The 24,056-nt window shown below is 40.6% G+C and overlaps 2 protein-coding genes across 3 annotated transcripts in view; one reads left to right on the forward strand and one right to left on the reverse strand.

The window, feature by feature from the left end:
* NUDT5 (nudix hydrolase 5) overlaps window positions 1-2,886 on the forward strand; it is a 21,610-nt gene extending 18,724 nt beyond the window's left edge. The window contains exon 10 of the mRNA XM_004712633.2: window positions 2,637-2,886. Coding sequence (XP_004712690.1) covers window positions 2,637-2,746 — 110 coding nt within the window. The 3' untranslated portion in view covers window positions 2,747-2,886. The remainder of the gene's footprint in view (window positions 1-2,636) is intronic.
* A 2,801-nt stretch (window positions 2,887-5,687) lies between these two features.
* SEC61A2 (SEC61 translocon subunit alpha 2) overlaps window positions 5,688-24,056 on the reverse strand; it is a 41,200-nt gene continuing 22,831 nt past the window's right edge. For both annotated transcript variants that reach the window (XM_004712634.2, XM_030889062.2), the window contains 8 exons: window positions 20,954-21,085; window positions 20,464-20,573; window positions 15,073-15,226; window positions 13,936-14,096; window positions 11,376-11,573; window positions 9,194-9,385; window positions 8,628-8,704; window positions 5,688-6,220 (listed from right to left, as the gene is read on the reverse strand). In XM_004712634.2, coding sequence (XP_004712691.1) covers window positions 6,034-6,220; window positions 8,628-8,704; window positions 9,194-9,385; window positions 11,376-11,573; window positions 13,936-14,096; window positions 15,073-15,226; window positions 20,464-20,573; window positions 20,954-21,085 — 1,211 coding nt within the window. In that variant the 3' untranslated portion in view covers window positions 5,688-6,033. The remainder of the gene's footprint in view (window positions 6,221-8,627; window positions 8,705-9,193; window positions 9,386-11,375; window positions 11,574-13,935; window positions 14,097-15,072; window positions 15,227-20,463; window positions 20,574-20,953; window positions 21,086-24,056) is intronic.

The raw sequence follows: 24,056 nt of genomic DNA on the forward strand, positions 1-24,056 counted from the left end.
CATTTGCTTATGCACCCATTTGTCTTCAGTGATCCGTTCGACACCTCGTGATCACACAGGTTGATATGTTGTTCCATGTGGGCTTTGTTGATGGTAAGCATTCTTAAGATTGTTGCCCACCTTTTGGGGTTTTTTCTGCCTCTACCCCTGACCCAACAAACAGGGTATTAAATATAATTCCATTTCCTTTGCCTTCCTCTTCATTGTAGTCAAAAGACCTAGGAATGATTGTCCAACTGTAATTGATAATGTTCCTTTCTAGATACTGGTAGCATAGTTTGAAATTTTGACCAAAGCAATCGATGCAGTAAGGTGGTGTTATTTTTCCTCCTATAGAAGAGTCAAGAGTGTCTGCATGCCTGCCGTCTAGCAGAAACACTTCTATACTTTATCTACAACTCATGGCAGTGCACAGGGTGCCAGTTAAAGAGACTATAGCAATACTGTAATCATGTTTGAGGTTCTTATTATAAGTTAAGTGTGACATGCAGAAAGAAAGGAACTAAACTCGCTGGCTGTGTGGCTGGCACAAAGGGGCTTCAGAAAACTCATGGGGGAATGGAATGAAAGGACGATGGACCTTTTCCAGGAACTTTTGAAGGCCCCTTGTTAAATGGCCACGTGGTTGCATGCTGTAATTCCCAACTTGTAAGCTTTTGTGGAGGGGTCAGGAAGGCTACCCATGGATGCCTGTGGCATTAGAAGACACTAGGCCACGGGCTCGTCAAGGAGCACCTTCCCACCCATTTCTTAAAGAACCAAGTCGTTCTCGTAGCTTGAATATTTGGTTATAGTTTAGGAAAAGGGGAACAAAATTTTCCTTCTATTTTTAACTATTTCAGAAATCAAATCAAGCATTTTTTGACCTGAAGTAAAAGCAGTCTCTTGTTCATTCTGAGTGCCAGTGACTGACAATTTCACTTCGTAAGCAGGGCACCTTATTTTGAAATGTATGCCCTGGTTGTTTTCAAAGTTAAGGCTTTTCAACAACTGCTGTGACTCCAGATTCCCAAATAGCTTCTGTTCTTACTGGGCCCAGGTAAAATCTGCTTCATGATCCCAAAGTCATAGGAACCATATACTGAAGACCTTCAGTAAGTGTCGGATTAGCCATTATTCACGGTGTTAATTAGGGTTTATTCCGAGGAAGCCGTAGCTGCCTATAATGGACAATACACCTTTGAATCTAACAGGCCTGAGTGTATTGGTTCTTGTTCACTTCTCTACATGGTTGTTATCAAATGGAACGATGATAGAGCGCTCCCACCTCTGCTCAGGTGCACAGTGAAATGGAACCGTGTGTGCGAAGTTTTTAGAACACTAGCATTTGTTATATGCCATATAGTTATATTATTTTTCTGTATCAATATGTTCTTGTAAAAATTCCATTCTTCTCCCTGCTACCTAACTTCCCTTCTGATCTTAAAAGGATAGGGGAGTAGAGGGAGGACGGTTAAGGGAGAGAAAGGGAGAAATAGATCTATAAAGAGTGTGTGGGGGGGGACTAATGGCTTTACTGAACTCAGACAGAATTGAAAGTAATCGAGTCATCAAATCACTCATTCAAGGAGTCACCTTTGGGAAGTTAAAAGGAAAATGCACGCTCTCCTCAACATGGGTACGTTCCAAAGACCAGGTCATCATATAAACGCATTTTGTGAAAATGGAGAATTGACCATATCAGATCACAAAAACTGCCATATCACATCATTACTGTATTTTGGGGGAAATCGGTTATACTGTCATTTTTCAAGCCATACAAACCCTCATGTTAGTTTCTTATGTGTGCTGTACACATGTGTGCATGTAATATGTTACTTTCATGGGTTTACTGTGAAAAGAGTACATATCTGCCAAGCCACTAGAAGGATGGCTTCGCCAAATTGATTCATAACCTTTACCATCCCAGCCAGTGTGATGCTCACCATTTGTTACTGCCAGGCATATGCTGTTAACATGCAAAATAGTCTCTTGTCGTTTCCCATTTGAATGTGAAATGACAGGTAGGTATAGTCGATGAGTGAGAGGCTTAAGTGTATTTTCAGTGCAGTTTGCTGCCAGAAATAACACAGGACACTAACAAGCATCTGCCACATACAGTTGAGTAGAACCTGATCAAAACAGATGTTTTTCTAAACAAGAGCTAAGGAAACTAAAGACCAGTTGGAAGTCTGATCAACTTCATTTTATGTTTATTGTAATAAAATTCTGAGCCCTCATTCTCAGCAGTATAATTCCAATTCCGATGCCCAATGTGTATTCCAACAGAGGAGAAGACATCATGAGCCTCTAAGCTGTGAGAGGCTTCTAAAGTCCCTGTCATGTGGCGTGAACACAGTGGGCTTTGTCCACAGACTGTCTGAAGGCCCTCGGCTGCATCATCTTTACACGCATGCCACTCTCACCAGTGACATCATTCTCTCCCGTGTGCGTGCCCTTATCTTTGCTCTCGCCTCCTGCTTGCCTGAACGCTCGTGTTTCTGCCCTTTGTGCCACCACCAGACTAAGATCCTTCCAGGTAGAAAATGCCCCCGTTCACTGCCGCTGTCACCAGGCTCCGGTGTGGTTACTTTGCTCTGAAATAGGTGGAATTGGATTCATTGCATGATCTAACTTGTATTCCTTGCTTCCTATAGCCCTGGTAGCTCAAGAACATCTGACAGTGGATGCCAGAGTCTACTCCTATGCCCTGGCACTGCAGCATGCAAACACGAAGCCATTTGAAGTCCCCTTCCTGAAATTTTAAGGCCAGAAATGGACACCTGCCAAATGGTTTCACAGGCATGACCAGCTGGCCGCCCTCACTCAGACTTGGTATTCAACATAATTTAATGCAGATTTGAAAGTTAGCTCTTTTTCACACAATAAAAACCAACATAGAATGCATGTGGTGGTATGGAGTTGTAATTACAGGTAGCCTGTCACTTTCATTTAAATTTGTTGAAAATCCAGCTCTTGTCAATGAAAAAGAACAAAGCTGTGGATGTATTTCAAAAAAATAAAGGGCAAAACTCAGCTGGCACTCTTCCAAAGTAGGACATTTTCGTAGGAAAAATACACAGATTCCACGTGAGGGCAACTTCTCCAACATGCAGCCCCTACTGTAAAATTCTGTAAGCACTCACTACTGACTGCAGGCATGTCTAAGGTTTTGTTACTTTTTAATCTCATCTTATTTGCTATATTTAACGGGGTAACAGTATAAAATCAATAAATAGGCAATAACATTTCTGGTTAGCAATTAGGTACTTATAGTGCCCTTACAACTGTTTAATTACTGAGACTGTACCAGTTTACACTATGAAAAACGGTACATTTCACACACATCATGTGGACAGACGAATGAAAATTGAGGCCCTCTCAGTGAGTGCACCGGCAGTTAGAATCTGATTCCTCTACCCCCACCCTCAGAAAAGATGTACAATTTCTAAAAATCAAGTCCATTACAAGAGTTATCTGGCTTTGGCCATTTTCGTCTTGATGTTAAGCCAGGAGTTTCTAAAAGTTGCTAAGCTCCAGAAAGCCACTACAGTCAGGAAGGGAAAACCCCAGGGGTTGTTTAGATCCCGTCATCCGACGACGGTTCTACCAGCACTACTGGTCATCAAGGGGATCCCCGAATCCTTCCTCCCCTGGTCCCTGTTAAGTCTCCAGAAGCTCCGGGATTGTTGCCTTTTTAGGGGAGTCCCCTCTCCTGATAATGAGGGAGGGAGGGAGGGGTCATCCTCACTGGCCAGTGCTGTCATGTTTTTAACCCCTCAGCATTATATGAAAGTTACTCTCCAGATAAAAGCAGGATATGAATGCCAAAAGAGCTCCCAGAATTCATTCATCTACAGGTCCACTGATATATCTAGAGACTTTCTGAGTGCAAATATGGTTATGCTAGACTTCTGAAGTATGGAATTACAGCACCTAATAGATATACTTGTGTATAAACTGAGTTTTTCAGCACATTTTTTATGCAGCTTGTGTGGTAAAATTAGGTGCCTTGGCTGATATTCGGGTCTGCTTATACTTGGGTATATACAGTCATTCAAATCCATTCTTCCTTTCAATAAAACAGTCCGGGACCACTGGCTACAATAGCAGCCTACTCTTTTGCCTCTGTATGTAACCTTTTAAAAAACCTATTTCTAATAGTGGAAATCTCCAAAGACCTTACTTCAGCAGTTCTCAACCTGTGGGTCGTGACCCCTTTGGGGGTCAAATGACCCTTTCACAGGGGTCACCTGACTCATAGCAGTAGCAAAGTTACAGTTACGAAGTAGCAACGAAAATGATTTTATGGTTGGGGGTCACCACACCATGAGGAACTGTATTGAAGGGTCGCAGCATTAGGAAGGTCGAGAACCACTGCCTTAATTCTTTCCCTTGAATCAAGGGGCACATTACTTTCTCTTGTCATTGCCACTGGTCCATCTCTCCCTTCACCAGAAGCCTACAACTGGCTCTTCTACCATCTGCCTGAAGGCAAAATGACCACTGCTTTTTGTAATCTTTCTTCTTTTCCTAAGGGTGCATTTGAGAAGTGACATCAAATCCTAGAATATAACCCTAATGCTATGTTTATCAACATCAAGACTGCTTGGAAAAGCCCATGTTTACGAAGTGGCAAACTGGCAAGTTTAAATGTTTATTTGCCAGCATTTTTAAAGTGACGGTTATATAAAAAAGGCCAGATTCCCAACTTCTGAGAAGAAAGATCGGTTCCACATTTGTCTAACAGTGGTTGGCGCGCTCCTAGATGTTCCCTGGCCAGTTACTATCCGGCCTGCTTCTACCTGGGTTTGTCTCTAACTCATTAAGACGTACTTCCAACACTTACGTGAGAAACAGCCATTTCTGAACAGGAACTTTAAGTTGGGGGTTTTCTTCCCCCTTAGCTGCAAAGCCTACGCTTTGAAAAATGAATTCTTTGCAAGGAACTGCCATTTCAATGTAAGATTAGAGAAATATTGCTTTCGTGGGACCACAGTTTCCCTGGTTTGGCGTTTTTTCCCCAAATTAGTCATACAGGCGATTACCCTCTTACAGTATTCGGGGAAAACAAACTATTGTCTGCTGTCTTTCAATAGACACCTCCGAATGGAATTTTGTAAATGTCCTGAACCTGTACAAATCATCTTAGAAAGTGTTTAATATGAGATTTCTTTATTTTTTGAACACAACAGAAACGTTTACGAAAGAAAAGTTTATTGTCTGCTGTTTGCCACTCATGTTGCTGCTATAAAGTACAACAACAATACACAAATACACAGATTCCTAGCATGAACTGCTCACGGCTCACCCCCACTGAGCTAGACACTGCTTGAGAAATAGATATTTTCAACGGGGGTTAAAACAGAAACGGAAGCATAGTGTTGGCACATAACCTGGGTAGGTAATCAGACGGCATAGCCAGTACAGTGGAACAGCGGGGCGCACGTGCTGTCCCTGGGAGGGGGGCGGAAGCAGGAAGGGTACTCCGAAGCTTAATGTTGCTCACCTGGGTGAAGTGGACGATTTGAGAAGGGCCAAATAAAAGAGGTAGCGGGAAGGGGACGGAATGTGGATACTATGAGTTAAAAAAGTAGAAAAATATCTAAAATAGAGATTAGATATAAATGTTCCGGAACTCATTAAATAAGCTGAAAAATACTGGAAGGTGGTGATCTGAACTACAGTTAGTGTTAAACAAGTAGTTAGTGTTAAACAAGTGGGGGGAGTCAGTCCTATGGGTTCTGACGGTCGTGTGCCAAACGATTCCATGTCACCGTCTCGCGGTTGTGACAGGGCAGCAAGGGAGGTACACTGGTTTCCGGCGTCACAGCAACACTCGATGGACATTTCAAACGAATAATGTAAACTTGAGTCTTAAGGCAGCTGGTACTAGTGCTGCACACAGGCTTAGCTCCGGGCCCATCTCGAATGGGGCGGTTAGCACTGGAAAACAAGCAACTGAGGGGTGGGAGGGGAGCCAGCATCATCTGACAAACACAACACCAAATTATTTTCCCTTTCTCACACGCACACACAGAAATATTTGTACATTTAGAAAAACAAAGCCCCCATCCCTCCGACTTCGGCCTGTTCCTTAACAAATATTTCAAAATACTGATAGATAATAGTGACAGCGAGCAGAATCCCAGTGCCGGAGCCAATGGCTCCCAGGAAGTCAGCCAACACGGACAGGGCGCCGATGCACAGACCGCCAAACGCAGCTGCCGTGGGGATGTACCTAGGAGAGGAAAACCCTTAGTCAGTGCTGCGAAATGCTGGCAGGGGCAGCAGTGGGGCCACAGGGCAGCCAAGGTTCCCCACAGTGGTTCCCTCCCACCGAAGCAGAACCGCACTGAGCAAACAGGCCCAGTTGGGGAGCACTGGTGGAGAACCTTGGAGACTCCAGGTGAATGCAAATGTGTGTGGCCATGGCAAGGACTTCGACACTCCCAACTGCACAAAATCAGTAAAGAACCAAAAAAAGAAAATACATGATTCTTTGGGTGAAAAATTTAGAGCCCTCAATTTAGATTTAAGTATTAAAATGTGTACTGTTTGTAATATACAATCTTCAACTCCCTCTTGTGGAATAAATAAGAAGAATATATAAATGTATGTGGCAATGATTTTATGACACTCTTCAGCACTAATTTAACTTTGCCTGCAAAAAGCCTCACCTGGAGAACTGTTAGCTATGAGAAATTAACAGGCAACGACACATGAACATGGATGGAAGGGTATTGATGATGGCAACTAAACTGAAGATTGCTGGACATAATAGATTCTATTTAGAAATAAATATAAACACTGATGCTTTCAACAAATAATACTCTAAGACAATTGGATATCCACATGCAAACAACAACAAAAAAAGAATTTGTGCCATTACCTCATACCAAACACAAAACTTAAAAGACTATAGAACTTAATGTGAGAACTGAAACTATAAAACTCCTGGAATAAAATTACAATAAATCTTTGCTCCTTGAGTATAATAACAGGTTAGATACAACACCAAAAGCAGCATAAAAAACCAGAGAAAAAAACAAATTTGGACTTCCTCAATTTGATAACCCTTGTATATCAAAGGGCACCATCAACACGTTAAGAGGAAGCCCCACAGGCAAACCCATTTCTCACCAGGGATTTCTATCCAAAGTGCATTCATAAAGAAAAATTCTGAAACTTAGACAAGTGACCCAATTTTTAAAATGGGCAAAGTAAATAGGGATTTCTCTAGAGAAATATGAGTATAGCAATCCCATCAGAACACATAGCCATCGACTCAGTTCTGACTCAGCAACCCAAAAGGACAAAGAATTGCTCCGCAGGGTTTCGGACATTAGATCCGGACGGGAGTGACTGGTGGGTTTCAACCACCAACCCTGCAGTTCGTAGCCTAGCACTTAACCAGGGAACCAGGGTTCCTTAAAATGGTCCGAAAGGCCCATGGGAAGATGCTACACAGTATTAGTTGCCTGTCAAAAGCATATCGAAACTAGAACCAAGTGGCACTTCACACACCACTCAAAATCTCCCTGCCATTGAGTGAGGCCCAACTCAGTGACTAGGGCTGAGTAGAACTGCCTCGGGGTTCTGGAGGCTGGAACTCTGGATGGGAACAAAGAAGCTCATCTTTCTCCTGAAGAGCAGCTGGGAGGTTTGAACCTCTGATCTTGTGATTAGGAGCCCAAAACATAACCCACTACTGGGAATGTAAACTGTGGAGCCACTTTGGAAAGCTGCTCAAAATGCTAAATCACAGACTACATGACCCAATACACTCACTTCCTAGAGAGTTTAAAATACAGCCATGTAAAACGTGTACAAGTATACCCCAAAGGATTATTCATAGTAACCAATAAATGGAACCAACTTGATTATGCAACATGGTATTGGAATGTTAGTCAGCCTAATGTATGATGTTTTGATACATGCTACAACACAAGCCCTAAAAATATGCTAAAGAGTGAAAAAATTGCTAAATTTAAAATGTCATTTTCAAAAGATGCCAAATTTTGATTCCCATTATATGGAAACGGAAGTAGACAAATCTGTAATGAGAAAGCAAATTAGTGGGTTGCCTGCGACAAGGGGTAGAAGGGTGGGGCAGGAATGGGGAAGGACTGTACTCGGGTATCAGGATTCGTTTCGGGGTGATAAAAATGTTTTTAAATTGTAAGGATTATGCAACTGTGTACTAAAAAACCCTGAACTGTTCACTTCAAATGGTGAATTACACGGGATATGAATTATCCCTCAGTAAGACAGTTATGGAAGAACAAAAGACTGATGCCTGGGACTCACGCCAAACCAACTAAATCAAGTTCCTGAAGGCCAGAATCAATATTATTTAAAAGCTTCAGAGTGATTCTACGTTAAGAATAACATTTTAAACCTGTGCTGAGCAATGAAGGGGATGTAATTTCAACGCAACTAACATTTTAGATGCCAAACCTGATGTGGGTAACAATTACATTTTGCATGAACTCTTGGCTCTCTGTGTGAAGTAAAAGAAAATGTTTTAAATATGAATTTCAACCAAAAAAGAGTAACACTTAGGGATACATTATATCTGGAAAGACCAAGTATGTGTCTATACATACACATACTCTCTTACAAAGGATTAAATCCAATGGTCTTACCTATTAAGCTCATGAACCATTGAGGTATCCCTGTGACCCCTCATGACCATTTGCTGCTCTTTAAGCTGTTTAGCCACCTGCCAAGAGTAAAACAAATTGTAAAATAAAATGCTTGCCACTCCGTGTTTATTCTCTATCAGGTTCTGTGGGAAGTGCTTTTACAGATCATCTGCTATAGTGCAAGAGCAGTGGAGTAAGCTGATCCCAGTTCAACCTGGGATAAAAGGATCTGCTGCAGCTCAGCTACAAGCTAACCTCTCACCAGGTCCGTTTTCTTAGGCTTGTGGCAGTACACTGAGCAAGAAATTCTATACAAAGCAATTGGGTTTTGTCAGGTAGGGTTCCACTTTGGAGAGGGCACATACCATTGTAATATCCAAGAATTTTTCACCCTCTAAGAACTAATTTTTCCCTTCCCGGGTCTGACATTGCCCCCTGAAGAATATGAATTCAAGTTTAAATTGCAAAATAATTCATGAGTTTATGAATTTCCATTTTCACACCTAGAAAGGGTTTCGACCGAGCCCTCAATTTTGTTTTTATTTTGAAAGAGACCAAATACGTACATCTTTGGCTGAGGAACCAGACACCTCGATCCACGTCTTAGAAAAGAATGCACAGGATCCCAGCATGAAGATGATATAAACAACCACATGGCCCGGATCCTCAAAGATGGCCCCCATGGACTCCGGAGGCGAGAGATAGTAACAGAGGCCTCCGACTGGGTACGAGCGAGCAGGCCCGCCTCCACTGACATCCTGCAGCCCAACGAGAAAGGAAGATCAGGCAACTCACAAGCCAAGCACACAGCTTTATGCATTTTCACATTTCTCAAATACATGGCTGTGTTCAGCTCAAAGTGCTAGGAGCTAATAATGATCCCATAAAATTTTACTTTGACCTGTAATGTCCCCAGTCCTCCTGAATCACAGTGAACATCAATTCTGTGTAAGACAAGGTGACTATCTTAACAGAAAAGTGATGCTGAAAACAAATTCATTCCTAGTATACACTGAATAAGATCCTCTCCGCACTTCCCTAAGACGAGAATATTGATTTACAATCAAGATGGCCTTTAGAATCTGAGGGTTGCTGAACTACATAAAAGTACCCAGCATATTAAAACATATTTGTATTATTCATCTATTGAAAATTATAATGATTTTTGTTAATGATAGTGAAATAATCTGAAAAAAGGTATCAAAAGAGGTGACAGAACCTAAAAAATGTTATCAGTGGCACTGAATTGTACATGTAGAAACTGCTGAACTGTGCTTAATTGTAAATATTTTATCAAAAATAATAAAGAATACAATCAAATGAAATACCAACAGAAGACAATTTATTGTCTAATCTTTACATGGTTTGTGTATTGTCATAGGGATAATCTTTTAATGAGTCATCTTAATAGTGGGATTTTTTTCTGCACAAATATTTTAAAATGTTATAATAATATAAATAGGAATAACATGTACTTGCTCATTAATCCCCTATCAAAAGAACTATTTATAAACTATTCAACATTTCCCAATATTCACTGGGAAAAAGAAACACAATACAATTAACATCATAACACAATCTACAGAGAATGAGCCACTCAACGCATTCACTTCCATGACAATCATCCCTGAGTCCAAATCCACTCCTAGGCAATGAGTGTGGCTCTGTGATTCTGACGCTGTTCATTCATGATGGGAAGGACAGCATCCTCATTCCCCTCTGCAGCCCTTTCTAGTTACAGGGTGCAGAATACAAAAGGTAAGTAAGCATCTGCTACACAGATAGAAAAGGAGTATTTTCGTTATAACGATTCTTAGTATCCTCAATGCACATTCGATAGTTATTGTCCTATCCTATTCAACTTTAAATTAAAGGAAGCAAGACAACCTTCACTAAAAGCGGACAGGCATGAGTGGCTATAATTTACAATACCAAGGATAACTTACAATTATCATAAAAAATACAACAAGCATCCTGTTTCCAGGGTAATGGCTAAAAAAAGAAAAAGAGAATGACGGTTCTTTGGCAAAAATGCCAGTTCCAGAATCATGTGCTCTACCAGAGAATAAAATACATAGTTAGTCCTACAACTTAAAGGGAGTGACACACCCCTCTGTCGGGTGACGGGTTCAAACCAATCACAGTGAACGCGACAGTAGCTCGGACTTCTGTCGCAGCCTGGTCGGACAGCTTGAGGAGGAGGTATGATGAAGTGGATCTAGAAAAGCAGGTGAGAAAGTACTGGATTCGTTTTCTAGCAGCAGGTTATCTCCCTGGTCTAGTGAATTACATTCCTCTCTCCAAGCCAGTCATTCACAAGCTGGTTTAGCGCCAGTCGGGATGTGAGCAGGGGTGGGGGTAAGGGATAATTCCAGTATCCTGTATATTGTCAGCAAATAGCTTTAAATGAATGAAACCGATTATCATGGAAACCAGTGAAATCAGAAGATTATTTTCCTGAGAGCAACTATGACATTAGTCTGAAAATGAAATAAAAATAGAATGGGATGGGGAAATGACTCCGAAAGCGTAAACAACAAACAAACAAAACCCCACTAAGTCACTTTAGTATTAGAGTAACGCACCGATTCTTCAAGGTAGACGCTAAATTCTATTCCAGGTAACAGAATTTCAGAATACTATAGTAACTGCTTCAATGACGCCTCTGCTCCTCCAGGTGAAAATGTAACTGGGAAATTCAAATTAAATTGTACTTTAAATACTTCATATCAATAATGGAATACGTACAGCCCACTGTCCGAGTAAATTGACTAAGAAGTTGCCACTGAACCGCACGGAGAGCATCTGGGAGATGACGTAGAGGTTGGAGACCAAGGCCGACTGCAGGATGATGGGGATGTTGGACGTGTAGAAGAGCTTGATGGGGTAGCAGCTGTACTGCCCCCGGTACCGGGCCGACTTGATGGGCAGGTCAACTCGGAACCCCTACAACACAAACACAAGGCTTGAGTAAGGCGACCAGACGCCCCGCTTTGGGCGGGACAGTCCGATTTTTGGCGTTTTAAAGAAGTCCTGATTTTTGGAAAGGATGCACGACAAGCTAGGGAACGGTCTATTGGGTCCATATAGACCAAATTGTTAATCAAGAACACCCCCCCTCCCTCGCCGGTCAATGGTGTCCCGCTTTAAATCTGGTCATCTTAGGCTTGAGAAAAATGGTATCTATCAAGAAAAGATGCTCAACCAGACGGACAGAACAAATAACTTCAAGGAATAGGACAGGACAAAGAGGGGGGAAATTCCCCTTGCAAACAGACTTCAACTTTTCCTTTCATAACTACTACTTTCATAAACCCCAGACCCCCCCCCCAAGATATGTATTTTAATTTTTTTACAAAACAACCTCATCACCTTCGACGTATGCTCCATTACACTTAATCCATTTGTCAAATCTACGATTCCATTCTTGGAAATATTTTTCAAACTCAACTGTTTGAATGGCTGACAGCATCTCCCCGGTTTGTTTCTGCACCTCGTCAAATCGCTGTCCTTTCATATCCCTCTGCATTCGCAGAAACAACACGAAGTTGCATGGAGCGAGGTCAGGTGAGTAAGGTGCGTGGGTCAGGAGACGCATCCTGCTTTTTGCCAAGACCCGGCACACTGAGATGGCTGCTTGAGGAGTGGCAATGTCCTGGTGGCAAAACCAGTCCCCTGTCTGCCACAAATCAGGCCTTTTTCGGTCACACACTGTTATGCAATCTTTTCAGAACCTCTAAATAGAAAGCTGCTGATTAACAACAGTCTGACCTGGTGGAATAAGCTCCAAATGCACTACAAGTCAACATTTTCATCTGTTTGGGAAGTTGATGGACGTCCAGAACGAGGTTTGTCATCAATCAACATTTCACCTTATTTGAAACAAGTGAACTACACATAGCGCTGTCTTCGTAAGTTGTGTTCAACAGTGCAACAGTTTCTGTGGCATTTTTCCCAAACAGGAAACAAAATTTCACAGCCACACACTGTTCTCTTAAATCGGCCATCACATAGAGGTAGAAATACAGGCATGTACATATGTAAATATACTTATAGATATCAATAGGGATTTCTGTCTATGTACATATATTTATATGTTAAATATTCAGGTAGCAGACAGACATTGGGCCTCTACTCAAGTCCTCCCCCAATGCAAGAACACTTTGTTCCAATAACCTGTGATGCTCACCTTCCCAACACAATCGCTGAAGACAAAAATGGGTGCTTAAGCAAATGTGGTGAAGAAGGCTGATGGTTCCTGGCTATTAGAAGATATTGGGGTCTTAAAGGTTTGAAGATAAATTGATTAAAAAAAAATTTTAAAAAAAAAAAAAAAAAGGTTTGAAGATAAACAAGCGGCCAACTAGCTGGGAAGCAACAAAGCCCACATGGAAGAAGCACACCAGCCTGTGTCACGAGGTGTCGACAGGATCAGGTAGTAGGCCGGAGAAGACCCCAAACAAACAACCATACTGATGGGAACGAGGGGGGCCAGAATGGAGACTCAAAGCCCATCTGTAGACAATTGGACATCCCCTCACAGAAGGGTCACAGGGAAGGGATGAGCCAGCCAGGGTGCAGTATGGCACGGACAAAACATACAACATTCCTCTAATTCTTTAATGCTCCCCGCTCCACACACCACCATCACCACCCCACTATCATGACCCCAGTTCTACCTTACAAACTAGGCTAGACCAGAGCATGTACACTGGCCCAGGTAAGAGCGCTCAACACACAGAATCCAGGACAGAAAATAATTTGTAACTTATCAAGGGTTCTTGGGGAGGGGAGGGGGAGGAGGAGCTGATACCAAGGGCTCAAATAGAAAGAAAATGTTTAGAAAATGATGATGGCAACATATGTACAAATATGCTTGATACAATTGATAGACGGATTGTCAAAAGAGCTGTAAGAGCCCCAAATAAAATGATCTTTTTAAAAAATGAGGTTTGATTTAAAAAAAAAAAAGAGGTTTGAGAGAAACTGCTTTTATGAGAAAATTCACTGTGACCAGAGAGAGCCATCGCAGGCAACGCCCTGGGTGCACTGACTCAGAGCGAGTTGCTCAAGGCTCGCCTAGCAGGAAAAATACATACTACGAAAGCTCCACTCTGCGGGGAGGATTGGGTGGGGTTTGGGTACACGCTCATCTACCTTAAAATTAAGTCTGAAATAGAATGAGCTGGATGGTTTGACTAGATTTCGAAACACTGAGTTGTTAGACATTCACACTCCAGGCCGTTCTCCTTAATCGCAAAATAAAAAACTCACATTCCATTCACTGCAGGGACGAGAGTAGGCTTACCTGAAAATATATAACAACAGCAAACACAAACACGGTCGCGATGAGGTTCATGAGATTGGGTAAATTCTGACGGTAGAAGGCCTCCCGTAGAGCGCGGACTTTGTCTGTTCTGGTGGCCAGTAAGTGAAACAGAGCTATGACCGCCCCCTCGAACTCGGTACCTGGAGAGGAACGCACACATGAACGGCAGGTTTGTTATGCACGGTGGCCCCAAAGGCCCAAACAAATATCCTGGACAGTCCAGTGGGCAGTAGAAATAGGACTCAAAAATAATTCATCGACATTTATTTTAGGGAACAGTCATGTAAGGAGATTCTAAAGATATTTACTCGCTGAGGCAAATGTCGTTTTTGAGCATAAAATCTGACATTTTCTCAAGGGAACGAGTCTTGATACAATAGCCAAAGTGGAATACACCAAAGCAAATGTTTAGTTCACAAAGATTTGCCTCTCCTTTACTTTAGGGAAGGAAAAGGTGTTCTGGGGGGAACGAGGGGGTGGGGGGAAGGTAGCGGCAGGAGCAAAGCAGAAAAAAGAATCAAAAGATACATATTGCTCCTCAAGCTTTTCTCGTAAGTTCATTTTACCAAGGACATTAATTGGCTGTCAGTGCTTTTTGAAGGCTGGAATCCGTTTATATGTTAACCAAAACGAACCCAGAGTGGGGTTTGAGAGAAATGGAGACAGGTAAAGGGGACAACAGAATAAGAATTTAAAATGTAGGTGCTTGATCATAGCACCGAAAATAGAATAGCAGCAAACGGTATCCTCCCTGATGACACAAAAGGGGTTTTCTCATTTAAAATACTGGACTCTCCCAGCTTATGTACCCTAAGAATGCTGAAACTGGTCAAAAAATGGCTTAGGCAGCAATGGCTTAAGCAAGGTTACAAACAAAAAGTTAAAAATCTGCTTGCAACCACTGAGCAAAGGCTACATTCTTGGTTTTCTTTTTGGAAGTATTAGTTCATACTCCCCAAATCTCTGCTTGATTAACTTTTGAGCAGTCAGCATTAGTTGTGTCCTGGGACAGCCAATCAGCCCAGGCGGAGAGAGGCATGTCCTGCTACAGGATGGATTCGTTTTCAGCACACATCCAGCAAAACGTCGTGCAGGGGCAGTCGCTGTGCAATGTACCTCTGCCAGTGTTAATGGTAGTGGGACTAAAGGCCTTCCAGACAATGGTCTCACAGATGTTGGTGGCAATAAAGAGGGAAATACCAGACCCCAAGCCGTAACCCTTCTGCAGCAGTTCATCTAACAGCAGCACAATCAAACCAGCAACAAACAACTGTGGGGAAAGAAAGGCAAGTGAGCTGAAGCAAGAATAAATGCAAGAGGGGAGGGGGGAGATGAACACCATTGACTATTTTCAAACCATGGGCAGTTTGAACATTAAAGCAGTACTCGGTGCCCTGGTGGCACAGCAGTTAAAGTGCTCGGCTGTGGAACCTAGAGGTCAGTGGTTCAAACCCACCAGCTGCTCCGCAGCCGAAAGATGAGGTTGTTTGCTCCCTTAGTGATTTAGAGTCTCAAAAACCCACGGGGTAGTTCCACTCTGACCTATGGGGTCGCTGTGGTTGTAATCGACCCAAAGGCAGTGGGTTTGTTTGGGGGATAGTATTGTTATTAGGACTAGCTATATTTTCTTCAACCTGGGTTAGTTTTTGTCAGACCCTAATTCTGAAAACCAGAGGACTGGAAATACTGTTATACACAAGACATTTCAACTTTAACAGTATATTTATACACCATTTGAAGAGTTTCCTATACAATGTTTAAATAAAGACGACTTTAAAAGCACCCTAAATTACAATTTGTTCACAACTGTAGAACTTAAAATAGCAAGAATCTGAAAACATCCAAAATACCTCTAAGGAGGTATTTTATTATGATAATCCAATAAGAAAAATTATGATCATCATAATGATATGATCTAATCAGTACAACTGTATACTGCCAATAATGAATAAGCATGGGAACACTATTGGTACTTTTTTTTTTAAGTATAGCTCATATAGAGTAAGTCAAGAAGGAGAGTAAAAATTAACAGGGACACAAACTATAATCCTAGGGAAAATGCACTGTCTACATACAGTGACGACGACTTAATGTAAACTACAGAGGGAAGAGTTCACCAGATTCTTAAACTCGTCATTGAAATAAAAAAGAAAGCATACTAACTTTAATTTACGTGACACTGACAATTCTGAATTCTCTTCATGGAGGAGACAATTCTGTAAAAGCATGCATCAATTAAAAGCAATCCATAGCCTTGCAAGGGACCTCGTCAGTCATATGCCTCCTTCAGTCACCTAATCAAGAGGGGAAGAAAACATGCTTCTATGCCCCCATCTCTCACTTTAACAAAGATACCTGCCCTGCAGCAGCTGGAAAGGGACTTCCACTCCCCCGTGTCCAAGCCTCCCACCCTCATAATGTTCCCAAGTGTCGCTGTTAAAGTGGCCACTACCATCGGACTATCCTAAGCAGGCTTACCTTACATAGTGTTTTGTTTGTTTTTCTCCTTCTGTCTTTTCAATGGTTGAAATGCCTAATGTGTCTACTTAGTCTTTTTGCTCGACTTTCCATGGACTGCAAAAGGGTACAATTCCCCATAAAGAAGGAGCGCGCATGCCAACCCCTTACTGCGCTTGAAAACCAAGTTTGACGTTTTGACAAGATGACAGAGAAGTCAAGACTTGGTGACTTCATTTTGACTGTAATTATGCAATGAGTACAGAAAGACTTCCAATCACAAATACAGAAAGCCATCGCTCCTGAAGGAATAGCAGCTTTCCAGGAATGATCAGCCAACCAGAAAATAGTAGTGCAGAGTTCATCAAATGACTTGGTCCAAGTCACATGGGCGTGTTGAAAACAACCAAGATCCTCTAGATTCCCTGGTCAGAACAATATCAGTTAATTCTTTTTTTGATATCTGGTAATTGATTAAGATATCAATTGAGTGATTGATATCTATCTTGTGCAAATTAAAATCTTATACTCTGATTCAAGAAGGGAATTAGGGAAACCTAGAAGACGTGTGGTTTCGTAATTAAGGGCCGTAGTGAAAGGATGCACGTCTATGAAAAGGGATAAGGGGCAGTTAGAGCATTTCACTGCTGACAACACTGACGAAGCAGAATGCTCGTTCCACGTTCTGGGAGAACGTACAATATATCGTACGCACTTCTGAAGTGAACAGTAATACATGTTACATCTTGACCCTGGATTTGCACGTTTGTGCACAGCATACATGCGCACACATACACACACTTACCTTTACCATGTGTCCTGCATGCTTATATTTTCTATTCTCTTTTTTAAACTTAATCAGTACCTACTACTTAGATTTCAAAGAGCACTAGTTGAAAAACACTGAGAACACTGATCATGTAAATGAAGCAACAATTAAAGTGAAAGTTAGGACACTATACAGAAGAGCATGTAGGCAGTTCTGAAAACCTATCTTTCTAGGTGAAAATGCACTAATCCAATCATATTTACTCAGTGGATCCATATATTTCCAACATTAACATTGCCCTGAAAACACACAACTGAATCATCGCCAACAATATGGTCAAGCATGACATAGTTCCTTATCCATTAGCACCAGAATCATTAAATATAACTCCTATATATTTGCATAGCAAGATTTATGTAAACAAATTAGCCCATAGCTACTTTACTTGTTTCTTTCTTGGAATAGAAATATTCCTGGGCTTCCTAATATTGAAAAACTGTTAAGTAGCTTAACTCTATTTTACAGACATTGGAATCTCCGTAGGAAGTCCACACTTTAACCTAAAATTGGTCAGCAGAGGTTGTTTAACAGCATTAATGTCCTCAGTAATAAACCAAGGAAATTTTACTGCTACAGCATGTTTTTAATAGTTAAATGCCAATTCAGAGTGTCTTAAAAATCAAGGTTATTCTAAAATACAGGTTGCAAAGAGTAAAAGACAGAAAGAAAGAAAACATTTGAAACACTGGTATACTCAACAACACCAAATGCATGTGAAAAACTCCCAAGCATTCAAAGACATTAAAATCAGTTGTCTGAGAATCTTCTATACCACGGGTTGGCAGAAGAGCCAATCCTTCGTGACAATTTAAAAATTATCCGAGAGCCATAAATATATTTTTACAAAGAAATGAGATCATCATTATCTGAATTATATCCTATAAAAAAATTTCAATTTTACTTCAGAGCTACACGTACATACCAAAAGGGCCTATGGCTTGCGAGCCACATATGGTAGCTGCAGTCTGCCGACCTCTGTTCTATACCAATGGCTTGCGAGCCACCTATGGCTTGCGAGCCACATATGGTAGCTGCAGTCTGCCGACCTCTGCTCTATACCAATCTATTGCATATCTTTTTCCTCTAATTTCCACGAGCTATAATCAATATATAATCATATAATCAATCATTTTATTAAATGAAGAAATAAGGATGCTACTCTTTAAACAAATGTAAACCTGTTGCTGGAGAGTCGATTCTGACTCCTAGCCACCCTATGGGGCCTGGAACTGCCCCATAAAATGTCCAGGCTGTAATCCTTTTGAAGAGAGATTGCCATCTTTCTCTGAGAAGTTCAATCTACAGCCAGCAGTGGAGGCTTTAACTATGGTGCCACCAGGCTCCTTAAAGAAATGTAATTTATACTTAGTGGGAATACACTATGGCTCAGAAAAGCTACTGAAGATCCTGATTAATATATTAAATATTTTTTAACCTAACTTGGTTAAAAAATAAAGTGTTCACTCCTTATTGGAAAAGCCAACTGTACTGTGCATGACGCCTACAAAGACTTGAACCACCGAACCTCCCTTGTTCTGAGTCGGGCCTACGAAGTACCTGCCCTTTGATGACCTGTTTCCTAAAGGTGTTCTTAAAGAAGTCAATCATGCCAGTCAGAAACAGTCATATTTCACAATAGATGCAGCAGCACTAAACTGGCACTTCCATTTCATGTGAAGCTACTTCTGACCTTGATTCTTTAAAGCTTACCTAAACAAGAAAGAGAAAATCCTGACATAAGCAGAACTCTACACCTCCCCTGTTTGGCTGACATCTCTTTCAAAATCCAATGTTATTGTGTAACTTTAGTACAATCCATTCTTGGGTAACTGCTCTAAATTCCTAAGGGTTGTGCAGTTAAAAAAAAAATTCTAAAGTTTACATATGTTAAGAGAATTTACTTCAGTAATAATTATGTTGGCTTTTTAAAAAATGCTATTCCAAAATACATATTTTAAAAATTCACAGAATATATGTACATCATTATAAAATCAATTGGAGCAATGATTGTACAATTCTTCTTGATATGATTGAACTGCTGAATTGTATGATATGTGGATTATGTGCCAATAAAACTGTTAGAAAAAAGAGAATGTACATCAGTATTTTTAGTATTTCACTGACTTTAAGATACTACTGATTGTAATGACATCTGTAGCGCCAAAACAAAGTTTAAGTAAAACAGGACACAATATCTTATTACTTAGAACTTTTAATTTCTACTTATAAAAAAAGAGTTACTGTATATACTTGTGTATAAGCCGAGTTTTTCAGCACATTTTTATGCAGCTTCTGTGGTAAAATTAGGTGCCTCGGCTGATATTCGGGTCAGCTTATACTCGAGTATATACGGGTAATTAGACCATAAAACCGATGGTCCAAATTTCAGGAAAAATATTACTCGGCACCGCCCAGCCATGAAAAGCTTTGTATTCCTACCAGTCAAAATGGACTTTATGGCAGTGAGCGTCTTTCCATTCCCATAAAACGTTCGTCTCCAAATCACAGGGCAGCTCTGTCCTGGAATCACTCTGAGTATGCACCAACTGGATGGCAGTGAGTTTGATATCACCCATAATCTAGAATATTAGTATCTGCTTTTGCAGCCCCACCCTTCTCCTCCATCTTTCCAGCACTCTACAGGGCTCGATATTGCCCACTTTGGGAAACACCAATTTAGACAGATATTTATCATCTAGATTGACACACTGTTTCTGCACCTTTCTGTATAGATAACACGAACACGGTGTCACTTCTATAACAGATCGAAATATTCTGAGGGCATCTACAAGAGAAATTAAACTCACAACACATGTTCTGTCAGCAGCACACACAGCTCAGTTGAAGCAATGGCAATACAAGCCACTATGACCAAGGCTGACACACCTGTGCAGGTGATGCCAGCCATCTGACAGTGACAGTAAGAGAGTATCCACGTAAGGACACATCCTGATTTCAGAAAGATCAAAATGTGAAAAACAGGCAGCTGAGACTCAATGAAATATCTATAACCTTTTATATAAGCCACAAGGCTCTTCAAATAAATTCTTCTACTTCTACATGAAAACAATTTGTCGTTTAAATAGTGCAAACATTCAAATTAAGTGAAATACTTCAAATAGAAGAAAATGAATACATCCATTACTTATAGACTATTAGAAAAGGGGAGAAAAAGATGAATTATTTTTGCTCTCTGGATATGAAATAATAAAGCCTCTTACCTGAATAATGATGAGGAGACAGATTCCAGCACCCATTTCAGCAGGGTCCCCATACATGCCCGTCATGACATACACAATGGCTTGCCCAATGGTAATAATCATGCCAAATACTAACAGAAACCAGGGAGAGGAGAAAAGAGGACATGCTTACAACCAAAGGCCTAAGACAAGACCATGGAAAAACCTCTTTATCCTTTAGCATTATCTTCCTGTAAGATCAATTTATATGGAACCAAGCTACCAACTCAAATGACTAGACGGTAAACCTAGATGGCCGTGTTCCTAGTCATGTGGGAGAATCACCTCCGAGAGGAGGGTGGGAATGACTTGCATCACTCCAGGAAAGGAAGCAGGGCTGGCGCACCGTGCATGGAGAGATTGTTCCATATGCTGGGTAGACGCTCAGCAATAACAAAAAATACATGTCACACTTGGTCATAAGCATCAGATTTGGAGAGGACTCTTTACGTGTACATAATTTCATGCTCACATTTCTGGGCTCCATTGAATAGCGCTCTATCTTTAGGTGTATCTCCAACTTCAATGATTTTGGCTCCAGCTAACAGCTGCATAATCAAACCAGATGTTACAATTGGGGAGATACCCAATTCCATTAACGTTCCTACAAAGGAAGGAGGAAGACATAAAGATGAAAGAATACTCTAATTTATTATATATAATAATCTTCTCAATATATAGTTACGACATACATACGAGTTTTAGAAACATTTCCCATTCTTTTTATTTTTTTGAATCCTCTATTACCTCTTCTGCAGAGGTTTGATGAAAGTTTAATGTATCAATTTATTGAGATATGGTAAGCGGCAAACATGGAGAATCCATTTCATTTCTTTGGAGTCCCTGCGTATTGCAAAGCAGTGAGAGGTCCAGCTAAGAACCAAAAGGTTGATGGTTAAAGTCCACCCAGAGGTATCTCAAAAGACAGGCCTGGCAATCTACTTCCGGAAAATATTGCCAGACGTCAGAATCAGCTCCAACTCAAATAGCATGGGTTGCTTTCTTAAAGATCCTTCAGTCAATCACTCATGCTAGGTCTTTTGTCAGCAGATAAAGACACAGTAATGAACCAAACCCAATGTCACGGAATCCATTCCGAGTCATTACCACCCTAGGCAGAGTAGAACCGCCCACATTTCCCATTCTTAACTCTGTTGCAACACGTTTAAATTTTAACAAGTAACTTTTCACTCCTTAAGCATTAATCTATTAAAAAAACTAAGATATTTTAACACATAACTTTTCACTCCTTAAGCATTAGTTTATAAAAAAACTATCATTTATGAGAAATACAACTTTCCTTTAGTTCCTAAATGTTTCCTCCCCGCTCCCACTACCATGACTCGAATTCGACCTTGCAAGACTGGCTAGACCAGAGGAGGTACCTGGTACAGATAGGAACTGAAAATCCAGGGAATCCAGGGCGGATGAGCCCTACAGGACCAGTGGTGTGAGTGGCGAAACAGGGAGGTGGAGGGAGAGTGGGTAGGAAAGAGGGAACCGATTACAAGGAACTAGATGTGACCTCCTCCCTGGGGGACGGACAACTGAAAAGTGGGTGAAGGGAGACGTCGGACAGGGCAAGATATGACAAAATACCCATTTATAAACTATCAAGGGCTGATGAGGGAGTGGGGAGCGGGGAGGGAGGGGAAAAATGAGGACCTAATGTCGGGGGTTTAAGTAGAGAGAAAATGTTTTGAGAAACGATGTACAAATGCGCTTTACACAATTGATGTGTGTATGGATTGCGATAACAGTTGTATGAGCCCCTAATAAAATGTTTAAAAAATAATAAAAAAATAAAAATAAAAATAAACTATCATTTATATTTTAACACATAACTTTTCACCCCTTAAGCATTAGTTTATTAAAAAAACTATGATTTATAGTTTAACACATAAAAAACTATGATTTATAGTTTAACACATAACTTTTCACTCCTTAAGCATTAGTTTATACAAAAACCTATCGTTTATTAATATTACCTTGCAAGAATGTACTAAATTAAATAAGTAGAAATACTATGAAAATGTACATTTTAATAAGTATGAAATATTAAAGAAAATCTTTGAAAAAATAATTCAAGATTTCTGTCCATGTGATTATTCTTAAAAATTACACTAACCACTTTCATGTTAATCCAAAATAGAAAATTATACACCAAACACAAAAGTAACATACCAAACCAACTATTAAAACTGAAAAATACTGACTTTTAATATAAAACTTTTACATTGCATAAAGTCACCTGAAACAGTACTTAAATATTTATGCAGTACTTAATGAAATGAAAAATGTTCACGGCACAGTGGCTAACAAAAAAAGAAAGATTAAAAGACAATATGTAAAGTGTGATTTCACTTTAGATTTGGTAGAAAAATAGTCTAGTTGACAAAATATTTACTGCTATTACTGTTACCCAATGGGATTGTAAATTGTTACCAGTTTCTTCTGTTTGCTTCTATTTCCCAAGTTCTTTTCTTTACAGAAAATATGCACTGAATTTATGGTGAAAAATAAAAACATGTAAAACCTAAATACTACCAAGTCATGACTATATTTTTATTGGACTTTGTCACAATATACCCTTAAATCTTGCTTTATAAATGCTGAAGCGGTGCTTTGTATATGAGAAAATATTCCACTGCAGTTTGATAACTGTTAGGACAGTGGTTTAAACCCACCAGCTGCTCCATAGGAGGAAAAGGAGGTTGTCTGCTCCCGTCAAGATCTAGTCTTGATGATCAAAGGCCTCATGAAGGTTACTTACATTCACTCAAAAAGCGGACAAAGCTGCCACTTTGTAACAGGGGATATATGAATGAATGACGCATGACTGCACTGTGGACTTGCATCAGAGTGATGAGGAGGCCTTGCTTCACACTTACGCTCATGAAAGGGTCACTGAAAAAGACATGGTGCTATAGCAAATGTGGTGATAAAAGCAGATGGAGCCAGGCTACCTGAAAGAACAGCACCTGGCATCTTACAAGACTGTCTTTAAGGCAAGTGAGGTGTCAGCTAAGTCCACCTTGAAGGAGCATACCAACCCATGTGATCCAAGGATTGCAAATAATAAATTCCAAGGTCAGGGGAGGCGATTGTTTTAGGATTTAAATTCTGTGCAACTGGTTTGCAGAAGGCTATGGATGAAAAGTGAAAGACCAAAATCCATTTGCAGAGTCCCCACATGGATTAAGTCTCTACTGAATTCCCTTGGACCAGGGATACAAATAGCTTTTTACAAAAATGTTTTATTTTATTTGGGGCTCTTACAGCTCTTAACACAATCCACACTTATACCCATGGTGTCAAACACATCTGTACAAATGTTGTCATCATCTTTTTCTTTAATCATTTTATTGGGGGCTCGTACAACTCTTATCACAATCCATACATACACCCACTGTGTCAAGCACATTTGTTGCCATCATCACTTTCAAAACATTTTCTTTCTACTTGAGCCCTTGGCTTCAGCTCGGAGTTTTCCCCTCACTCACCCACCCCCCACCCCCCATGAACCTCTGATAATTTATAAATTATTCTTTTTTTTTTTTCATGTCTTACACCAA

This window comes from Echinops telfairi, unplaced genomic scaffold (assembly GCF_000313985.2).
Source record: "Echinops telfairi isolate 266 unplaced genomic scaffold, ASM31398v2 ScPeMD7_7473;HRSCAF=8511, whole genome shotgun sequence".
In the NCBI taxonomy this organism is placed as follows: Eukaryota; Metazoa; Chordata; class Mammalia; order Afrosoricida; family Tenrecidae; genus Echinops; species Echinops telfairi.